This window comes from Puma concolor, chromosome E1 (genome assembly GCF_028749965.1).
Source record: "Puma concolor isolate L17-30 chromosome E1, mPumCon1.1.hap2, whole genome shotgun sequence".
Lineage (NCBI taxonomy): Eukaryota > Metazoa > Chordata > Mammalia > Carnivora > Felidae > Puma > Puma concolor.
Window position 1 is genome coordinate 585,686 of NC_141680.1, and position 22,048 is coordinate 607,733.

Here is a 22,048-nt window from a genome sequence, read left to right on the forward strand (position 1 = left end):
GGGACCCCACACTAGGAACGGCTGTGCCGTGAGCTAACAGACACTCAGAGACCAGAAGCACCAGAGCGGGAGGGACGATCGGGGAAAACGGCCCCGAGGAAACAACCCTTGCACTAGGCCTTGACGAATACCTAGGAATCTGTAAGCGTATGACGACGGGGCAGCCATGCTAGGTAGAGGGGACGGAGTGTGAGCACAGACAGAGTGCAGGGAAAACCAAGAGGACTACAACGTGCTTGGTGTGGCTGCAACCGAGGCAGGCAGAGGAAGAGCCGGACGGAGGTCAGGATAGAGAGAGCCGGGCCCATTAGGCTGAAGAGCTCAATCTCACGGTAAGGGGACCACGAGGCCACCGGAGAATATTGAGGGTGGAGGGAGCCAGTCATTCCCGATCTCTGTCAGCGCTCGAACTGGAACGGACTGACAAATCTCTTAGAAGATGTGCCTCTGCACAGCTGGAACCCCTTCTCCAGTGTCTCTGGGACACACACTGGGGATGGGAAACTCCTGTCTTCTGGCCGGTTCTGACAGCAACGACTCTCTTCTCCACAGAACGAAAGGGAACGCGCCGCCTTCACGTCACCACCTGTGGGCGTGTGGAACGTACCCGAGCCCTGTGCCCCCAAACGGCCCACGGACCACTGAAAACAGTGATCGTCTGGCACCGAGTCTCCCTCAACCAGTTCTCTATCTCGTACGGCTTTAGTCTCATTGCCACGCTGCCTGTCCCCTGGGGGACCCTCCAGTTTAACATAACCTCAGAGCGGAGCTTCTGAAGTCTCACTGGCTGAGCCGCTGGATGAAGCACGTTTCATGTCACGACCCCGTGTCCATAATGTTGACACAAAGGTATCATGAAACGATGTAATACTTTCTCTGATCAGATACAAGGTGCTCTGATCTTTCCTACTCCATTCTGATCTGTTTAACGTTTAATATGCAAATTAACACTCACTAGACACTCACCAAATTTCTAGCGGTTTGAAACTCTACGCCCTGGAACGTGGGGCCCAAAACCCAAGTGGATACACTAGGTCTGGCCCTAACTGTGCAAAGGGGATGAGTCCACTTTGGTCTAAAAACAGAGCAGTGCCCCCTATTTCCACGGGGCCAACACCCATCTCCAGGCGGTCAGGGACGCGGCCCGCAGTCTCCTCGTCGTCCTCCTCCCCCGATTCAGGCCTCCTCCTACCACACCCGCCCCGCTCTGCCAGCCGCAACGTAACCGCCCAGGCAGCACCAAGTACAGGCCCTAGGCCATGCAGCGTGTGAGAAACAACGAGGGCAACACAGTGAGACTAAGAGGAAGTCTGGAGTCAAGTATGGCGCCAGACTCACCGCCTCTCCTCTGTGAGCCTGGGACAAAACTCTGGGCCCCTAAGTCTCAACCCCTCTTCCTGCTCAGCCTGTCCTCAGAGCTTGCCATGAGGATCCAAAGGTTTCAGAACAAAACTACGCCTGGCAAAGTGCAAAGAACTGTCACTACAATCTAGTACCCACCTCGCAGACGAGAGACACGAGAGTGCACTGGCCGGCTGCACGGTTCTATCCATCTGCCCTGGCCTAGGGCAACACGGGACGGGGCTCAGACCCATCCTGTTTAACCGCCTGAACCAGCAGTGGGATCAAGACCATGGTACACACAGCAGACCAGAACCGGGGCAAGGACCAGAGGGCACACGTCAGGCTCCACACAAAGGTGGCACACTGGTTCCATTTGGGAGAAACATGCTTGCATCAGAGTTCTGGATCTGGTCTCAGTACTGCCACCTGCTGGCTGAGAGGCTCACCTCTCACTTGAAGCCTCCCTTTGCCCATCTGTGGGACAGTGCTGCAGCCGTGTCTAAGTGAAGTACTCAAAGGCTCAGTCCACAGAAGACGGAGCACACGGTCCTAGTGCAGAGCTGGGACCGGAGAAAAGTGACACCAGAAACAGCAGCAAGCACGTGCCAGGCACCGTTCCGGGCGCTCTGCGGGAACTAATTCATTTAACCCTCAGGGTAACTAGATAAGGGAGATACAGGACCGGCAGCTGAGACGCAGGGTGCTCGTGTGAGTCACACGGCTTAGGCATGGTGGGACCAGGACTTGCCCGCGCGCAGGCTGACCCCAGGGCCCAAGTCTGAAGCTCAGGGCAGTGGAACGGGCGGACTTACAGAACAGCAAGCTCACTGGTGCCATTAGTGGACTCACTACACATCTGTCCAGGGTGTTACAGAAGGGACCCCTTCACTGGGAAAGGGGAGGGGACAGGTTGCATGCAAAGGCTACTAAGCCACCCTGCCCCCCGACTCTAGACTAGATGCCAAAGGAGCGTCATTCCCAAAGCCTGCCACACTCTCCCACGTGACTTTATCTGCACATGCCACACCTTTCACCTGTACCCCTTCCTTCCTTTGCCAGGCAAATTCTTCCAGCCTCTCAAGCCTTGGTTTGGTGAAGCCTTTCCCAAACTCCATGCTACTGTTAAATGCTCCTCTGTGGGGGCGCCTGGGTGGCGCAGTCGGTTAAGGGTCCGACTTCAGCCAGGTCGCGATCTCGCGGTCCGTGAGTTCGAGCCCCGCGTCGGGCTCTGGGCTGATGGCTCAGAGCCTGGAGCCTGTTTCTGATTCTGTGTCTCCCTCTCTCTCTGCCCCTCCCCCGTTCATGCTCTGTCTCTCTCTGCCCCCAAAAAATAAATAAACGTTAAAAAAAAAAAAAAATTTAAAAAAAATGCTCCTCTGTGGATCTTGAAAGACTGCTCAGGGTGGGGCAAAGGGCTACAGGGGGCAACGGGAGCAGAGGACAAAATCCCCACACATACGAGAAACTGTGAATGGGCTTGTCTGGCTGAAAATACCAGGAGATGAGCGTGGAAAGGTACTAAGACCTAAAGGTTAGCCCAACATTTGATTGTGAAAGCAATGGGGAGCCACTGAAATTTCTACAGTAAGACAGCACCTGATGAAGTGGCATTTCAGAAATCCGGGAAATTAAAACAGAGCTCCTCCATATAGCTCTCTGAGACCATGAATTTCTCCGGAAGAAGCCAACGCCATCATCCCCGACCCAGAAAAGCACACAGCGCCAAAATAACCTCCAATTCTGCCAGCACCCTCCCCTGCCGCACTGCCTCTTCACCACCCATGGCCATCGCTAACGGAAGGCTTCCTGGGTGCTGCAGCAGCAAAGGCAGGTGGGTGGGGGCCTCGCGGCCTAACTGCTGAACGAGACCAGGCAGTGCGCTCCTAAGTGCCCAACGACGTGCACAGAACAGGAAACAAGAGCCTCAAGGGCGGGGCTGAATCAGAAGGACACAAAAGACATTTGAATCATGTCACAAGAAAAGCTTGGTCCTGACCAGGTGACAGGGCCAAGGCAGGGAACCTCGAAGAACTGAGAGAAGCAAGGTCCACACACAGGACAAGGTGGGTGTCCCACCGGCTAGGGCACAGGGCTCGCGCAGGTAAGGGCAGACCGGCCAGCCTGTGGGCTCCAACCCGTTCCGAGGAATATGCACCTGACTTTTCAGGCAGTAGGGAGTCCCTGCAGGCTCTGAGCTAAGGGTCAGTGGTGCTTGCAGCCTGCTTCATCTTCATGGTGCAGACACAAGAATCTAACCCTCTGTGCCCTGAAAGGGTAGAGAATGACACCTGCACAGTTCTGTCCGCATACTTCGTGGGCTCAGGGCCACTCTAAATTAGCTGATTAATACTGTTGACACGACAATGACAAATGGTATTTTTCTCTAAATTTCCTCTAAAACCCGGCAGTGACTAAGAACCTTTTTAAGTTTTCACTAAAGCTATATTTAACTGTTTCCTCAAACATCAAAAAATACATTACCGTAAGGTGACAGATTGAAGATAAAACACAAGGCTGGAGAATGAGGGCAGCACCATATTGAATCTGTTGAATCAACGTGAGGTCCCTACGGGGGAGAACACCCACTGAGCCCTGGCTGTGAGCCGGGGCCGTGTTAAAATGGTAAATAAATAAAAATGGTCCTTCCCTCAGATTTACAGCCCAATGAATTTCCCAAAGCACCAAAGTGAGTATGTCAAATTAATACAGTAAGACCCATTCATCTCAATTCCCCCCCTAACAGCCGACTGCTGCCATTCTGTGTTCAGCACCTCTTCCTGCCCTGGACTCTACGCGATCTTCTGCAAGCCTATCATGCCGAGAGCACAAACACGTCATCTCTAATCTCTGATGTCAAACAGACATTTAATTTTAACTCTACCGCTCTTCTGCATAGAAGTCAACTAGATACCGCTCCCTAGAACAGACCGAATCCTTCCCCATGGACCACACCTACCACGAGAAAAGGTATGTCACACTATAGAATGATAACGCTTCAGACTTTGGTCTGTAATACAATTCCAGCAACTTCTCTAGGACACCACCTCAAGCAACCAAGGTCGTGGGAATGTGAAGGCAAGGCACCTGGGTGGATGCAGACGGCAATGCAGACTTGGAGCCCAAGAGCAAATACACAGCTCGGCAACTCAGCCGTGTGATAGGAACGTATGCCAATGAACCTGCTCCACTGTGCTCGAGGAAGAGAAATAACTCATCATTTTAGTTGCTACCACAAAGACATTTTATTATTCTTTCACAAAAACCCTTACACTTGTATGGAAGTATCAGAATACATTTTCACCAGCTTAAGGGGAGAATTAACTAAGACACAGAAATGTCTCCACACTCAATTCAAAGGACAGACTTACCTTAAAGCACAGAATCACATATGTGGCTAACACTTAACTCTTGGGATATTACTAATACAATTACCCTGTACTTATGGACAGAACAACCACTGTGAGCTTATCCCAGTCAGGTTTTTATTTTATTTTTTTATTTTTGAGAGTGAGAGACTGAGCGTGAGTGGAGGAGAGGCAGAGAGAGGGGGACACAGAATCCAAAGCAGGTTCCAGGCTCCAAGCAGTCAGCACAGAGCCTGACACGGGGCTGGAAGCCACGAACTGCGAGATCATGACCTGAGCCAAAGTAGGACGCTTAACCGACTGAGCCACCAGGGCGCCCCCCAATCTGAATAAGCCTTCACATAGAGTCAGACCTGCTCTCTTTCACTAACCAGTGCTAACCAGTGCTAATCAGAACAGAAGGAAAGTCACCAGATTTTAGTATCAAGCAAAGCCCCAACCTGAATAAGCCTGAATAAGCCTTCACATAGAGTCAGACCTGCTCTCTTTCACTAACCAGTGTTAACCAGTGCTAACCAGTACAGAGGGAAAGTCACCAGATTTTAGTATCAAGCAAAGCCCCAACTATCCCCACACCCAATCTAATACAGCTAAATAGACTTCAAGAAAAATACACCATGCTTTTTCTCAAATTTGAATTATCCTTGCCAGGCCTCCCTTAGCACATAGGGGAGGATTAAAGAATTAAGGCTAGGGGCGCCTAGGTGGCTCAGTTGGCTGAGCGTCTGACTTTGACTCAGGTCGCGATCTCACAGCTCGTGAGTTCGAACCCAGCATCGGGCTCGCCGCTGTCATCGCAGAGTCCCCTGTCCCCCCTCTCTCTGCCCCTCCCCTGCTCACACTGTCTCTCAAAAATAAATGCAACATTAAAACAAAAAAAGAATTAAAGCTTAAGAGGAATGATGAGACTACAGAATAACAATCACAGAGAAGCAGGTCCTTGAAGGAGAAAGGGCACAGGCTTCAGCGACAGAAGACTCACACTTGAGTGTCACTACCCAAACGTAATTTCCAATCTTCTTAGGTGAGTCCCTGAACCCTACAGAGTCTTCAGTCTCCTCCTCAGTGTGGTGGCTGCTGTCACCCACCGGCCCTGCACGGCTGGCCAAAGTCACCAGATACCAAGTGTTTGAATACACTGTAGACAAGGAGGGAGACAGTTACACAGAGGTGAACGAAGACTTCCCGACACGTATCTTGTGACTTCGGTCTACGGACACTTAATGCTCTATGCCACGGCCCTAGATGGTACCCGGGATTTTTACAAAAACGAGAACTTGCAACATTTTACAAGTCACCAGTTCTTACTGCTGTGCTTACAGCTCCTTAATGTTTATTTTTGCCACATAGGTGGCTACTGGGACTTTGTGTTTCATAACAGGAAGGTACAACCATTCGGTTTTTCCTCCCGGGTATTTCTTCAGTTACAGGGGCGGAGTGACCTCCGGATTTAACTATGCTCAACGGTCCATGGATCACCTCGAAGGGATCGAAGTCCTCACCGAGCATAATATTTTTGACTTTCGGTCACTGAAAGGAAAAGAAAGAAAAGACATCACATACATCAGACTAGGAGGCAACAATGCGGCAATTTCCTCACTGGAACAAGGAGATGACCCTGTATCTCAGGCAGGTCTTCTCTCCCAGGACTCTCCAGACGCAAACGCCCAACAGGCTAAGACACACCTCCACTTGGCTGCCCCATGGACACACTGAGCTCAGCATGGCCAGACCAAACTCATCTTGTCTCTGATCGTCCCCTCCTGAAAAGCTTTCTGTTGTCAATAAACAGCACTGTCACTTTTCTGACTGCTTAAACCAGTAATGCTGGGGTCATCCTTGACTCCTGTCTCCTTCCAATCCTCCACTCAGACTCAGGACTGCTTGTCCTACTTGCTACACACCTCTCAAAATTGTTCATAATGGCCTCCAACTGATCTGCTTGGATCCACTTCTCCAACCAGTTCTACACAAGGAAGCCACAACCATCGCGTACCCTGCTTAAAACTCGTTTCCAAACTCCTATTTCCCAGAGGCTGCAAAGGACTCCCCACGGGCTGGTTCCTGCCTACTCCTCTAGCCTTGCTCTCTCCTTCAGCGCTCAGGAACCGAGCCACGTGAGTCAAAGACTACTAATTATAATGTGATATCTGCTCTCCTCTTTCACAGTAATTACATACTTATTTTTCAGCAAATTACATGGCCATGAAATAAAAATCTCGCCTATTCCCAGCCTCCCTTGCAGCTAAGCGTGGCCATATCACTGGGCTTGAGCCAATGGGATGCGAGCCCTGCCCTTAAGAAAGGAGATATGGCCCTCTCCTTCCCTTTTCCCTTTCCTGCTGGCATAATGTGCAAAGTGACAGCGGAAGGCATCATTTGGGTCACTAAGTAAAAGGTGCCTGTGGATGATGACAGCACAGGAAGATGGATGGAGCCAGGTCCCCGATGACTGAAACTGCCACGTCAAAGCTGGACTACCCACCTGGCCTTTCCCATATGAAGCCTGTTTACTATTTAAACCACCAACGCACGGGCTTCTCTGTCCCTTGAGGCAGTTTTGCCTAAGCCTCATTCGTCACCCTATTCTTCCAGACTCTCCATTCTCTGGACTTCGGTGCACGTGATTCCCTCTGCCTGAAACACGGTTAACCCTTCTTCTCATCCTTGCCCGCTTTCACCCTTCGACTCTGAGCTGAGATGTCACCCTCCACATAAGTTTTCCTTGACTTCCCAGAGGAGATTAAATACTCTTGCAATTTTTTTCCCTACACTTTCCTTTGGCTAATACTCACCACACCTATAATTGCTGGGCTCACGTGTGTCTCCTTCAGTACTAAATACCCTTTCAGAGCAAGTATCTGCTTTTTCCACAGTCATCCAGGAGCCTGGCACTCAGCACATGTTCAACAAATATTTGCTCAGTGAACAATACCACAGCCCTCGAGTGACCTCTGGACAACACCCTGAGGATTTCTTGACCTTACATTACAGGGCTCCTGTCAGCTCCACTCACAGCTCTACTCCTGTCACTCTCAATGTAAACACTCTCCCTCCATTCCCTTCTGGACAATTCTGAAATGTGCCAACTCCTTCAACTGATCTGCACAGCCCTTTCTGGGACCACTTCATTTTCTCTTAATACACCGAGAGCTAGAGTGGAAAGTATTATGTGAACTCTTGGAATTAAGAAAATATATACATGGAGACCCTTCACTAACTAATATGATCACACTGTCAAGAACTGAGGTATCTTACAGGTATCTTCTGAAAGAAAATGTAAGAAACACATAAACCACAGTATCTGAATTCTGACTACACACAGTAAATGTTCTTAAAATACTTTAAGAGCCTCTTGTTGTAAAGCGTACATCACTTCTTAACGTCATTACAACTAGCTGTCGGTTTACTGCTTTATATACTCACCCTTCACCGACACTGAAGATTTTACACGGCTTACTCATTTTCACAAAATAAGCATCTTTTGGTCATAGCGCTGTGGAGTTGAAGAAATAGGGTCCCAAGAAGAAGGCAGTGGGACGTAAGACAAAGAAACCAGAAAAATCAAGGGATCTGAGTGATAGTCTCAGGTTGCCAATGACTCAGTGGACGACCCTGGCTCAGTTCTTTTTAACTCCACAACGAAACGTACAGGTGATTCCTAAAATCTCTTTGAAGAAACAACATTGTTGTCATATCAATTTGCTGTTAACCATTTAACAGAGATGATGTTGGTGACTTGGGCCAAAGGCTGTATAATTACAAGTATTTACAGGAAACCTGACATTTGTCTCTCAGTTTTAGGTTACGCAGAGGCTTGAGTCTAAAATACGGTTCTTCAACTCTCTGGAAACAAACGTGTACTTTGGAAATGCTAGTTTTTGTGCGGTGAGAACGGCTGCTGGGATGTGAGATTTTCCACTGTGTGTCACTTTCCTCCCACATTTGTTAGACGCCCACACTGGATTCGGAAGGTGCTCTGGTCAATAAAACAGAATGGTTTTCTGTGTTCACTGCCACTCCCTCGATCCCTACACGCCTCCCTTCCCTCACACTGTCCCGGAGCCTGATAAGGGAGATCCAGAGAGCAACCGATCAAGCGTCAGGCCAGGGCACAAATGTCTGTACTACCACATGCAAAGACACCTGGGCTTGGCTTGTCCAGTTCTTCCAAGCACGAACGGCCTAGTCTGGGCTTTCCGCACCTCTAGTAAAGGTTAAAGAGATTCGCAGCCGTCCCCCGGGGTGTCCGGGCTGGAAGCGAGCGCCCCTGGCTCCCATCCTCCGAACTTGCGGACCCTGTGGGTTCCTGCCTGGCCCGTCTAGAGCCGCACCGCCCACCTCTTCACGCCCTAGAGGGCGACCGCCCTGCCCCCGCCCCCGCGGTCGCCAGCCGGGCCTGACCTCCTCGAACTGCTCGCCCGAGCAGCCGGCGCCACGAGCCTCCAGCAGCTCCCGGAACTGCTCCAAGGTGACGGACTCTTCGCCGCGGCCCAGCCGCTCTTCCAGCCAGCGCAGCAGCGCGCCGTGGTGCCTAGACACCAGAGACTCGCAGGGCGGCGCGGGCCGCAACGCCGCCGCCGCCTCCCGCAGCCGGGCCGGCTCCAGCAGCGCCGCGGCGGGCGGCAGCGCGGGCGCCGCGGGGCCCGGGCCGGGGATCGTGCCCGAGTCTGCGGCCCACTCCTGGTGCGGGCCCCGGCCCTCGCCACCGGCGGCGGCGGCTTCGTCTTCACTGCTGTGACTCGGAGCGTTCCCCATGGGGTCTCCGTCTCGGGCGTCCGGCTCTGCTGCCGCCGCCGCCGCCGCCGCCTCCCCGCCTCGACCTGTCAACCTCCGGCGGCACCCGGCGGGCGGGGACAGGGAGGGGACGACGGCGGCGGCTGGAGCTTCCGGCTTCGTCGCCGTCAAGCGAGGACTGCCGTCGCAAAGGCGCCGTCAAGCGGATTCTACCAGATGCCGACAGACAGCACGCGGAGGACAGAGGGTGGAGCCCCGATTTCCGAGCGGGCGAGTGCGTCCTCACGTCTACGTCATGCCGCAGCCGCCTCTGCCGCCATTTTTGTTGGGGGCGGCGCCCGGCGCGGCCAGTCCCTCCTCAGCTTGCTAACTCGGTGTCTCAACACGTTCACTAGCTACGCTGAAAAATGACTGAAAGGCATCGGAGGCAGGGAGTGACCTTTCGCCACAGCCTTTTCCCCTTCAGTCCCCCGTTGTCCCTTTGGTGACGCGGACGGGGGCGAGAGGGCGTCGCGCCGGTGACGTCACAACTACGTCGCCGCCATCTTGACCGCGGAGGGCTGGGCGGCCGCTGGCGAGGAGCCGGGGCCCTGCGGCGGCCTGGATGCCGGGGCTCGGCGGGCGGGGGCTCTGGCTGGGCCTGGCGGCGGCGGTGGCGGCAACGGCGGCGGCGGCGCGGTGGCTGGGCTGGTGGAGCGGCCGCGCCGGCCTTCGCCTTTTCGTTCCCGAGGAGCTGGCCCGCTACCGCGGCGGCGCCGGGGACCCGGGCCTTTACTTGGCGTTGCTCGGGCGCGTCTACGACGTGTCCCCCGGCCGGAGGCACTACGAGCCTGGGGCCCACTATAGCGGCTTCGCAGGTATCAGCGAGGCGGCTCACGCCTTTTTCTGCTGCGACGCGGGCCCGTAGCCGCCTCTGCGCCGTTCGCTCGTGCACTCGTTCATTCGTTCGTTCGTTCATCCATTCCCCGGCCTTTGTGTCCCCACGTTCCTCACACCGGTGCGGGGGCCGTGCTCCGCTGCATCGTCGCTCTGGTCTCTTTGGCCCGGTCGGGACCGTGGCCGACTGTCACCAGCCTGTACCTACCCCCCACCCCCACCCCCGTCTGTCCCATCCGTTCTTAGCGGCGTAGGTTCGAGAAGCAGGCCTCCTGCCTCTGCAGTTGCCTACCGGCCGCAGCCTCCGAACACCTGCTTTGTGCCACACTGCGTGGCTCAGGGCAGAGATGAGTGGGACCTGTCCCTGCCCTCAGAGTTCCCCGACCGATTCCAGCCGCCTCCTATCCAAAGGAACCTTTCTTTGCTCCCATTCCAGGTTCCCCCTGAAAATAGTAAGTTGTTCTCGCTTCTAGTACAGGTGCGCTTGTCTCCGTTAAAGGTTATGAGGTAGGAACGCACGGAACGGGTCTGCTCAGCTTCACAGCTCTTCAACAGAGCTGCGTATACGTTAGGCCTGGAACGTTTGTCGGATGAAATGTATTGTTTTATAGTTGAGGGGATTGACGAATTTGCCTGAAGCCCCCACAACTAAGTGCTGACAGGCCTTGGGCCAGGATCTCCAGCCTCTTTCTTTGAGAGATGTTGTGCCCCAGCCCAGAGGGATAACCGCCTCCCAGATTAAGGAGGAGAAAAAATGCTGAGCTTAAGGCCACTGACGGCTGGTATTAAGTAAGCATTTCCATTTGTCATAGTCTTGGGGAATGGGGAAGCCGCGTCTGGTGCTTAGATACAAGTGACTTCCGTGTCTCTAGGGAGAACTCCGGAACCGGAAGCATCCACAGAGCAGGAATTGGGGTCAGTCGGTGTTGCCAGGCAGGGAAAGGACTTCCTCAGAGCCGCCCCGTGACCTAGAAGCAGAGCTGGTACTGGAGTCAGGGTTCACTTGCTGTCAGGGGAGGGGCAGTTGGTGGCGCCCGGCCCCGTCACACCCCTGTTGCAGCTGCCCTGGTGGGAAGCACAAGTGTGAGCATAGACCCTTTCGTCTCTGGGGTGATTTTCCCCTTGGAATGTGTCTACAGTCTGCTGAGTTCCTTTGTGCCCGTTACTCGGCCAACATCCCTTCCTTGACCGCTACTGTGCAGCCCGCCTTGTGCCGGGTGCCGAGGAATCAAATTAACTTAACGTTCCCCACCACCCACACAGTCTAGGAGGGTCTAGCAGATATGTTCCTTTATTCATTTGTTCGTTCAGTCAGTATTTTTATTATGTGAAGATATAATCACATAATACAAAATCCACCCTTTTACACCATACAACTCAGTAGTTTTTAATTTTTTTTTTTAATATTTATTTTCAAGAGAGGGAGAGAGAGAGTGCGCACTCTAGAACGCAAGCAAGGGAAGGGGCAGAGAGAGAGAGGGAGACACAGAATCCGAAGCAGGCTCCAGGCTCTGAGCCGTCAGCACAGAGCCCGACGCGGGGCTCGAACCCACGAACCGTGAGATCATGACGACCTGAGCTTAACCGACTGAGCCCCCCAGGCACTCGTAGTTTTTAATATAGTCAGAAAGCTGTGCAAACATCTTCCCGATCTAATTCCAGACATTTTTATTCCCCCCAAAGGAAACCCCCGTATCCACTGGCAGTCCCCACTTCTTCTACCCCCCCAGCCTCTGGCAACCACTGTCTACTTTCTGTGTGGACGTTTCGCGTAAGTGAAATCATACGCATGGCCTTTTGTGTCTGGCTTCCTTCACTTAGCACAGTGTTTTCAAAGTTCAGCCTGTATCGTCATGTATCAGTACTGCATTCTGCTTTATGACCAAATGATACTCCATTTTATGTATATGTGTATACCACATGTTGTTTATTTGTTCATAATTTGTTGCACGTTTGGGTTTCCATTTTTTGCCTGTTATGAAGAGCACTGCTGTGAACATACGTGGACACACTCGTGTGGACATGTTTTCAGTTCTCTTGGGTATATACCTGAGAGTAAAGTTCCTGGGTCATGTGGTGACTCTTGTGTTTCACAGTTTGAGAAACTGCCACATTGTTTTCTCAAGTGGCTATATTCCCACCGCTGGTGTATTAGACTTCCAGTTTTTCCACATTCTCGCCAAATTTTTTATTGTCTTTTTTTTTTTTATTATAGTCAGTGGCTTTGATGTCATAGTTCATCGTAGTTTTATTTGCATTTCCTGAATAAAGGCGTCAAACATCTTTTTCTGTGCTTGCTGACCATTTGTTTATTTTCATGGAGAAATGTCTGCTCAAATCCTTTGCCCATTTTTTAATTGAGTTTTTTTTCTTACTGAGTTGTGAGAGTTCTTTATAAACCCTGGATACTAGACCCTTATCAGACCATGATTTGCAGATATTTTCTCCTATGTCATGGGTTGGCTTTTCATTTCTTGATGGTTTACTTTAATGCACAAAATTTTAAATTTTTGATCAAGTCTAGTCCGTTTATTTTTTGGTAGCTTGTGCCTTTTGTGTCTCATCTAAGTAACCATCACCTAATCCAAGATCACAAAGATTTATACCTATGTTTTCTTCTAAGAGTTTATACTTTAGCCCGTATATTCAGGTCCTTGCTACGTTTTGAGTTAACTTTATATATGATATGTTCTTTTGCATCTCGCTAGCCAGTTGTCCAAGCACCATTTGTTGAAAAGACTCTTCTTTCCCCTGGGGCACTTGGGTGGTTCAGTCCGTTAAGTATCCTCTTGATTACAGCTTAGATAACGATCTCACAGCCCTGAGGTCTAGGCTCCAGGCTAGGGTTCTCTCTCTCACTCTCCTTGGCCCCTCTCCTGGGTGCGTGCACACAGGCTTTCTCTAACCAAATAAATAAATAAACATTAAAAAAATAACTTATTTCCTCCCTTGAATTATTGAAGATAATTATTGATAACTGACTTATTGAAAATTGATTATAAATGCATGGGTTTCAGATAGCCAATATTTATTGATAATTACTAAAGATTAGGCCCTACCAGACACTGGGGAATCAATCCTGAGTTTGGTATGTTCTCTTTCCTGATAAAACTTGCAGACTAGTAGAAAAGACAGACATTATAAATAGTTATTACGTAAACAACTAATTATTTTTGTGACAATGTTAAAGGGAAAACACACTTGTATTACCAGAGGCCCTAACCTAACAGGGGGAGGAGAGAGAGGAAGAGAGCACAGTGGGCAAAGCAGGATTGGTGGCTGCCAGTGTAGCGCCCTGAGTACTGTGTTAAGGAATCTGGATATAGTTCTAGAGTAAAAGGAAGCCGCTGAGGATTTTTTTTTTCAATTTTTTAAAGTTTGTTTATTTTGAGAGACCATGAGCGGGAGTGGGGCAGAGACAGAATCCCAAGCAGGCCCTGCATTGTCAGCGCTGAGCCCGATATGGGGCTTGATCCCAGGAACCGTGAGATCACGACCTGAGCTAAAATCAAGAGGCAGACGCTCCACCGACTGAGCCACCCAGGTGCCCCAGTAGCCCCTGAGGGTTTTTAATCAAGAGAATGACATCGGTTCATGTTTAAAATACCAGTGTAAATGATGTACGAAAAATAGTAGGGAAGGAACAAACGTAGGGAGAGCTGCTAGGGGTTTACTGTAGTAGTTCGGATGAGCGACAGTGGCCACTTGGGCCAGCTTAGTGGCACACAGAGAAAGACACACGGATAGAAGAACCACTTAGGAAGACACTCAAGGGGGCGCCTGGGTGGCTCGGTTGAGCGTCCGACTTCGGCTCAGGTCACGATCTCACAGTTCGTGGGTTCGAGTCCCGCATCGGGCTCTGTGTGGACAGCTCAGAGCCCGGAGCCTGCTTCGGATTCTGTGTCTCCCTCTCTCTCTGCCCCTCCCCCACTCACACTCTGTCTCTCTCTCTTTCAAAAATAAACAAACATTTAAAAAAAAATTAAAAAAAAAAAAGGAAGACACTCAAGGACGTGAGGGATAAAGGAGGTGTTGCAGACTGCATTTCTGCACTGAGGAACTGTTTGACATTTACCGAGATAGGAAACACTCAAATGGCTGCAGGTTTCCTGGGGTGGGGGTGCTCGTTGGTGTAGTGTGGACATTTGAACTCGTGACACTTGTAAAACATCTAAGGGGCATTGAGTAGACAATTGGATACACCGGTCTAGGGCTGAGGAGAAGTCTGGCAATCCTTGGCGAAGAGGTGGTTGTGAAACCACAGGAGTGGACAGCAGAGGAGGAGGCAAGAATTGATCCCTAAGGCTGGTAGGAAATAAGCTAGAGAGGGAGGAGGAAGGCCAGGAATGTAGTGTCACGGGAGCCAGAAGACACGTTAATGCTGCTGAAGGTAAACAGAGAAGATGATAAGAGCCAAAATACGTGTCCAAGATCCGGGAGCATGTGTCCCAGAGGAGGGGAGACAAGCTTTTCTTGGAGATGCAGAGTGGGGGTTGTCAGGTGTTTCTCAGAAGATAGGTTCTGGAGTCGCTGAAGTGCCAGTGATCTGCACGTTAATCTATGTGGGCCCCTCTCTCCTGCAGGCCGAGACGCGTCCAGGGCGTTTGTGACAGGGGACCACTCTGCAGCAGGCCTGGTGGACGATGTGTCCGACTTGTCATTTTCAGAGCTGCTGACGCTTCAAAACTGGCTGTCGTTCTACGAGAAGAATTACGAGTTCGTTGGTAGGTATTCCACAGGCCATTTCCATAGATTCTCTTCAGCGGGCTTGCAGTTTTCTAAAGGGTTGGAGTTCAGGCGACTGGACTCGAGGTTAAAATCTGTAAAATACCCATGGATCTTTCACCTTAAACTCTGGTGGTTAGTGTGGCAATGCGTCCCAGAAGGATGTGGCTGGGACACCGGTTTCCCTCTCTCTTAATCTTGGGAGAAGATGGCACAGCCATTCAGTTTGGCTTCTGTTTGCCCCGGAGCTAGTGACTGCCTGCACCACCCTTGAACAGCCGGCTCCAGGCGCCTCGCTGTGCCCCAGGCGTCGGGCTTCAGCACCCCGTCCGTCAGGAAGGCTTGAAGCCTCAGTTTGTGTTCCATTTTGACAAATACCGTTTTATTTTGTTCTGTAAGGAGACAAACATTAGTCTGTGTCCATCCTGAAGGACCCGTCTCCCGGGTAGAGGTCAGGCTAATCCCACGTTTGTTAAAGCCGGTCACGGGGGCACTGCACTTGCTACTTGTGATGCTTGAGGGAATCACCTTTTAAACAGACAACCAATGGTGTCCTAAAGAAATGTTAGACTCTAAACACTAGATGGCTTTGTAAACACTGGGCATTGGGGGGTTGGGCTCTTTTCATCCCCTGCAGCCCTGACCTCTCACTGTAACCCACCTTGGACGCAGCTGAGCTCCTGAGGGACATCGGTGTCACCTCACCACCGGGACGGGTCTCAGTTGGAGGCATTCTTTCTCTGCCCCTAATACCTCTGAATATCTGCTCTGTCATTACTACCCGGGTCACCTCTTCTGAGAACCTTGCCATCTGTACTAACTCCTCTGCTCCCTCCACAGCTGACTGATCAGGCCTTTCTTCATACCATCTACGTTCTTTCTGTTTCCAGTCCCCACCCCCACGCTCTTGGTGGGCTCTTGTCCTCCCAGCCCGCAGACCCCTTCTTTATTGTCACCCAGTCTGCCCCGGGTCATTCCCGACGCCACAACCGTGTCTGGCCTCTGTGCCACTGAAGGAACTGACCTCTCTGCAGACCTTCAAGAGGCTGGTTGAAACATTTTGGTTAATAAGGACAAGAAATCTTAACACAAAACAATAAAGACAGAGCTCTGAGAGTGGGCAAAGGGTGCCAGAGCAAACACGTCATCCTGACATTTGGGGAGCAAACTGATGTGTTTGTGCACATGAGCGAACCAGCCTTGTCTGAAGAGTGTTAGTGTGCGTGTTGAGGGCAGGGGAGGGATGTGGTCTCGAGAGGCTTCAGACAGATTTTAGCTACAGTCCGCGTCTATCTGAATACCTACGATGGATAAGCTGTGCTCCGTCCTGGTGGGAGCTGGGCCAGCGATGAGTTGGTGCAGCTCCTGTGCTGTTAGCTCGCTTGATGGGCCATGGGCCGTGTTAGGCTCTTTAGGGGCCCAGAAACCCTCAGGCCACGTCAGAGGATGAAGGTTTATTCTGTGCTGCGTGCACGGAAGTGAAGACGGGAAGCCACCTTGGCAGCCACGTGGCCAAGCTGCACGAGCAGATGAGATCTCTTTTCTTTGTGTTCTGGATACAGCACTGGTGTGGAGACCCAGCCGGTGGTGACCACCATTCCCAGGACACGGCTCCCACAAGTCTTTCTCTGTTGCCTCTATTACTGTTGCCCTCTGTTGGGGTCTCACTTCTAAAACCCACCACGACGGGCTGGTCGCCTTGCACAGAGACCCTCTAGGAGAAAGTTTTCTGCTAGGCCGACTCCTAGGCTGCAAGCCTGGTCCCGACCCTTCGTTTGTTCTAGTAAGCGTTTAAGATGAACGCTCCCTATGAAGCTGTTGTGAGTGCTGGGGTTTCACCTGTGGGAGAGACATGCCGTAAATAAGGAAACCGATGACGCGTTTCCAGATAGGGCTGTGTACGACTAAAACCAGTGTGATGGGGGAGGGGCCTGTGGCACCTTTAGAACAGACGGTCAGGGAGGCCTCTAGGAGGGGCTGGGAGTGAGGGGCAGTCAGACTGAGGTCTGGAGAGAGAACATTCTAGGCTGAGCAAACGGCGGTGCCGAGGCACGGTCCGCGAAGAGAAAGAAGCCCGTGTGCCGGAGCCTGCAGCACATGAGGGGGGAAGGGACGGCTGTAGCCTTGGAGGCCTTGACAAGAAGTCTGTGTTTGATCCACGTGCTCTCGGAAGCCACTGGAGGGCCAAACCAGGCATGGAGATGACAGGACGTGACTCGTGTTTTATGAAGATGGCTCAGTTGCTTTGTGCAGGAAGAACAGTCGGGAGGCATGGACCGAAGTGGACGGAGCAGGTGGGAGGCCACCGCTGGGGTCCACAGTTCGGGTGAGGCTGGGGGCAGTGGAAACGGGACGGGCAGAATCGCCGTGTCTTTTAGAGGTCGGACACGAGCAGAGGGAAGTACGTGCTGTATTGGAACGGGGTGGCGGCTGCTAAGCCAGGTCACAAAAGTGACGTGAACAGAACCGAAGTCGGGCTGAGTGGACCCGAGGGGTGGCCCGAACGCTGGGCACGCGGCACACAGCTGCCACTGGAGTCCGGGCACAGCGGGGGCAGGTCATCCCTTTGAGAGTACTTTCTGCTGCTTGTCCTTGGTGCAGGACAGCGGGACTCGAGAAAGACCCTGCCCCGAAGGACAACTGACTGCTCGGGCTCAGGCCCACAGGCCCACGCACCACTCGCTGGCTCTTCTGAAAGAATCTAAAAGTGCACCAAGGACTGAGACCGAGCGGAGAGAGGGTGGTGGGTGGAGAACGTGAGCCCTAGCTTCATGGGGCCCCCAGCCACTCAGCCTCCCGTGTCTCTTCTGGGAGTGGGGACCCCAGCTCCTTTCCCATAAGTGCTTAAGAGGATTCGCAGAACGGTGGCAGTGTGAGCACAGCACCCGACACGGAGTAAATGCTCAATAAGTGACTTACTTGTAGTTCTCCCGGACAAAATAATTGAACGTGGGGAAGAACCGAGCCACAGAAATGTTACCTGACCAGCCAGCCGCTTGTCTGACAGGCGCCTCGAGCACTGCGGGGCACGGAAGGATGGGTCACTCGCAGCGCCGCCCTCGGAGAAGCGGCGTCAGCACGTGAGGCGAAGCCAACGGCCTCCGTGCCGGAGGCGTCCGCAGCGAGAGCAGGGGTCTCACCAGACACTAAGAGGTTCTCAGTCCGCAACCCAGAAACCCTGGGGACTTGCACTGCACCACGGAGGTGAGGCGTTTACTCGTGCGTCCCTCCCGCGTGACTCTGACCTCCACTCTCCCGTCACCGCAGGAAGGGTGATAGGAAGGTTCTACGGAGAGGATGGCCTCCCGACCCCAGAACTGGCCCAGGTGGAAGCCGTGATCACCCGGGGCGCGGAGGCAGGGCGGCGGGCGCTGGAGGAGAAGCGCAAGTTCCCGCCGTGCAACGCCGAGTGGAGCTCCAGCAGGGGCAGCCGGCTCTGGTGCTCCCCAGAGAGGTAAGCAGGCTCCCCTCGTGCCCTCTCCGCCTCCCTCCAGGTCGTCCTGCTGGGACTTGGTGAAGCCGTAACCCAGCCGTTCCCCCAGGGGGACTTTTCAAAGTCCACACGCTCTGGGTAGCGATCCTCGATGCTGGCTCCGTGCTGCAGCCTCCTGAGGACCGACATCACTGACAGTGAGGGACGGTTGGGACCTGGGCCTGTGTTCTGTTTGAGCTCCCCAGACACCCTGGCCTGGGCGTGGTAAGGCCCGAGTGCCATTGCTCGCTTTGGCCTGTCGACCCATCCAAGCGAGGGCCTCCCTCCGTTTCCTCCGCACACATCGCTCCTGCCTACAGGAGACAGGGGTGAAGCGGTGGGGGACGGCCCCTGGCGGCAATGACCTGAGATGCCGTCTTAAAGACGCTACAACCTCTGAGTGACTCGAGGAAGTGCGGCCTTTCCCGCAGGAATAACGTGAGGTGAGCCCGCTTCGGGTAGATGCCGCGGGGATTGTCCCGGGTTGTTTGAGGAGCAGGAGACAAAACGTCTTTTTCTGCTCTGATTATCAGGCCAGCCTGGACCTAAATGCACTTGCAGCCATCAGCCCCCTCGGCTGCGGTGCGGGAGAGGCATCCCCCACGCACCCAGCCTCGAGGGCCTCCCAGTAGGAGCCCAGCTCTCCCTGGGAAGGGTAGGGAAGCCACTTCCCGGAGTGCTAACTGTGTAGATTCCCTCTCTTCTGCGGGAAGAGGCCTTCTTGCCCTGCTTATGGCCGACTCCTTGTGCAGAGAGCAGACAGCCAAAGCCACCCGCTTACCCTGGGCCCGGGCCGGCTCAGTTCACCGGAGGCAGAGGCACCGTGGCCAAAGGAAAGTTCCCGCCGTCCAGTTCTGAAGAGACACGGCCTGCCCACCTGAGGGGACAGGCTGGGACACGGGAGCCCAAACGCAGGGGTCCCAGAGAGCAGTGGTCCCCTGGGAGGCTGCCTCCCCCGCCCAGCCCTGTCTTTGTGGCCCCTTCTTGCCCTAGTGCCTTCCCCACGCCTGTGCCTCGGCCCCATCTGTTCATATAGGGACTGGGTGTGAAGTAAGGGTCCCTGGGAGGAAGGAGGCTGGAAGGAGGGCATCTCCGAGCCCTGACAGCCTGTTCTTGGGGGAGCCACTAGCAGGGTGGTTCCTAACCAGGTCCTGGTCCCAGACACTGGGACATACACGGGGCACCAGGTCCAGGCTCTCACCTTCCTTGTGAGCCCACGGGGACCGGCCCACGCTGGGCCAGAGCACAATGCTCCACCTCTGAAGCCCGGTGACACCTAGGATGGGGCCTCTCGCAGGGTGTGACCCGTTAGCCTTGGGTCGTAGCCTCAGTTGCCCACCTTCAGCCATGAGCCCCAGACCCTAAGATGGAGACACGGCCTTGTGCTAGGATTGCAGCGGGGAGTGGAGAAGAGAATCAGGTCCAGACACTGCTTCTGGAAAGTTCCCAGGCCAGTGGGGGAACACCTGCCCCTGGGAAGGCACGGGACCGGATGGCAGACTCTGCCCACGGCAGGGGATGCTGGAGGAACTGGGAGAGTGTGAAGGGCCGGGGGACACAGGCTGCAGACCACCACCTTGGGAAGACACCACATCACTCCTCCTTCCCCCTCCGCAGAGATCCCGCATTTACGCTAAGAGTCCCCTGTCCTTCTGTCCCTAGCGGAGGTGTGAGCAGAGACTGGACCGGTGTCCCCAGGAAGCTGTATAAGCCAGGTGCCAAGGAGCCCCACTGTGTGTGCGTGAGAACCAGCGGACCCCCCAGCGACCAGGCTCAGGGCCTCCCTGTGCACACAAACCGTGGCGACTTGGATCACCCGAACCTGGAGGAGTATGCAGGCTGCCCCCCACTGGCCGTCACCTGCTCCTTCCCACCGGGCTAATCACAGACAGCCCTGCCTGCCGCACTCACTCGTGGCTCCCGACACGAAGCGGAGTGCCTGGAAGCATCTGCCCACACTTCCGTGCCTGGGACCCGGCGTGGCGGGCCACTCGCCTGTCCATGCCACTTCTCCCCCAGACCCACCTGCCGCCTTCGTCAGAGCCCTCAGAGGCCGACCAACCTCAAAACTAATGGGACTGCCAGGCCAGGAAACAGGCTCTGGGCTCCAACAGCATCCTTCCCCGCGGTCGGTGAGGGCGCTGGGGGCACTGCAGAAGAGGGGACACATCTTCCCTTTGTGACTCAGACAGACAGACAGGTCCAGAGAAGCCACGTAAATTAACACGTCAGCATAACTCCCAGTGTTCCCCACTGGTTAAGCTTGTGACCCCTGACTCTTAACCACTTTTTGTATGTCTGAGACCCCTGCCCGGAGCCACGGCCACAAGTAGTTGGTCTGAGCCCAGTCAGTACCACGAGACAGGACAATAAAACCAGGGAGGCTGGTTCTGGAAGTGGACGGGCTTTTGCTCATACGGAGGCAGTAAATCCAGAGGCCTCTGAACAAAGCAACAATTTGAAGGGAGGATATTCTCTTTTAAACGCTTAGGTGTGGGAGACGCCCACACCGTAAAAAGTGGTTTCCCACCCCGGACGCCTTTCCCAGGGGGTTGTGCGTCCAGGGCGACCCGTAATTCCTGGGCCGACCCGACGAGCTTCGTACCCCGGTCGAGCCGGTGGGGGAGGAGATTCCCACCTTCAGGCAAGGCCACGGAGCCTGGTGCTGTCCCAGATTCGTGTCTCTCCTCCCGGGTCTCCTGGTCCCCCCAGCTCTTCCCTAAACATTCACCGTCCTTCGTCATTAACTCGCTAGCTCTCCAGACCCGCCCACTAGAAAGCAGAGGCTGCCTCCCCTCCCCTTGCAGTAGGGGGCACCTGGACACCCCACGACCACCCTCGCTGCCCCCTCCTGCTCGGCTCTTCCCGAGCGTGCGGTAAACCCTGGCTTCCCTCCAGTCACGAAGGAAACACCGCTCTGTAGCACTGAACTACTTCCCGCCGCAGCCTTGAAAGCCGCCCCTGCTTCTCAGCCCCGCTCACCCCGCATCAGTCGCCAGCTCGACAGCAGGGCAAATTCTGCACTTGGCAAATCCCACAGCCACAGCCTTCCCGGACCCGTCACACTTGAGGGCCTCAGTGGAACCCTCCCTTAGTGCTTGCCTGATTCCCTTTTCTCCCCCAGGAGCCCCTCTCGGCCCATGAGCCCCCCATCCAGGTCTCCCACGTCAGCTGCGTCCAGGTAGGAGGCTCCCCAGAGCACTTCCGAGGCACCCAGACTCCACATTTCCGGCATTCAGTCTCCTCTCCTCCCTGGTGATGTCCCCGTGGCCGTGCACACCCAGTCACAGCCAAGCGAGGACCCCGGCAGCCATCCAGGAGGCCTTCCTCTACTGCTCTGCTCCTCCCACCCAACCCCCAGGTCCCTGGTTTCCCCACCCTCCGCGTTGCTGTGAGCAGTCCCCCTGGATGACCAGGGTGGCCCCCACGTCCACTCCTTGGCCACTGGGACCCTCCAGCCGTGGCTCTCCTACCGTCACTTCGTGCACGGCTCCCTCCGGCCTCCTCCTAGCTGCAGGTGCCTGCGGGG

At 54.0% G+C, this 22,048-nt stretch overlaps 2 protein-coding genes across 7 annotated transcripts in view; one reads left to right on the forward strand and one right to left on the reverse strand.

The window, feature by feature from the left end:
• The window catches only part of ZZEF1 (zinc finger ZZ-type and EF-hand domain containing 1), a 104,859-nt gene extending 95,175 nt beyond the window's left edge, over positions 1-9,684 (reverse strand). For 2 of the 4 annotated variants that reach the window (XM_086685617.1, XM_086685616.1), the window contains exon 1: positions 9,114-9,684. In XM_086685617.1, the coding sequence (XP_086541743.1) occupies positions 9,114-9,467 (354 nt within the window). In that variant the 5' untranslated portion in view covers positions 9,468-9,684. The remainder of the gene's footprint in view (positions 1-9,113) is intronic. The other 2 variants (XM_025920364.2, XM_086685618.1) reach the window with 1 other exon arrangement.
• A 76-nt stretch (positions 9,685-9,760) lies between these two features.
• On the forward strand, positions 9,761-20,915 carry CYB5D2 (cytochrome b5 domain containing 2). Of its 3 annotated transcripts, none has more exons than XR_015243761.1 (5): positions 9,761-10,303; positions 14,906-15,046; positions 18,315-18,501; positions 18,840-18,962; positions 20,182-20,320. XR_015243761.1 is itself a non-coding variant. In XM_025920402.2 (4 exons), the coding sequence occupies exons 1-4, from the start codon at positions 10,051-10,053 to the stop codon at positions 20,399-20,401; spliced, it is 801 nt and encodes a 266-aa protein (XP_025776187.1). In that variant the 5' UTR covers positions 9,766-10,050; the 3' UTR covers positions 20,402-20,915. The 3 variants fall into 3 exon arrangements, 1 of the variants encoding a protein (XP_025776187.1); XR_015243762.1 differs by lacking the exon at positions 20,182-20,320 and adding an exon at positions 19,053-20,175; XM_025920402.2 differs by lacking the exon at positions 18,840-18,962 and having other exon boundaries at positions 9,766-10,303; positions 20,182-20,915.
• Positions 20,916-22,048: the final 1,133 nt, after the last annotated feature.

Bases quoted from the DNA above. Each gene is read 5' to 3' on its own strand.
- CYB5D2 (XM_025920402.2), top strand. From the start codon at position 10,051: ATGCCGGGGCTCGGCGGGCGGGGGCTCTGGCTGGGCCTGGCGGCGGCG. The intron at 15,047-18,314 runs GTAGGTATTCCA...CCGTCACCGCAG, and splicing joins GAAGAATTACGAGTTCGTTG to GAAGGGTGATAGGAAGGTTC. The intron at 18,502-20,181 runs GTAAGCAGGCTC...TTCTGTCCCTAG, and splicing joins CTCTGGTGCTCCCCAGAGAG to CGGAGGTGTGAGCAGAGACT.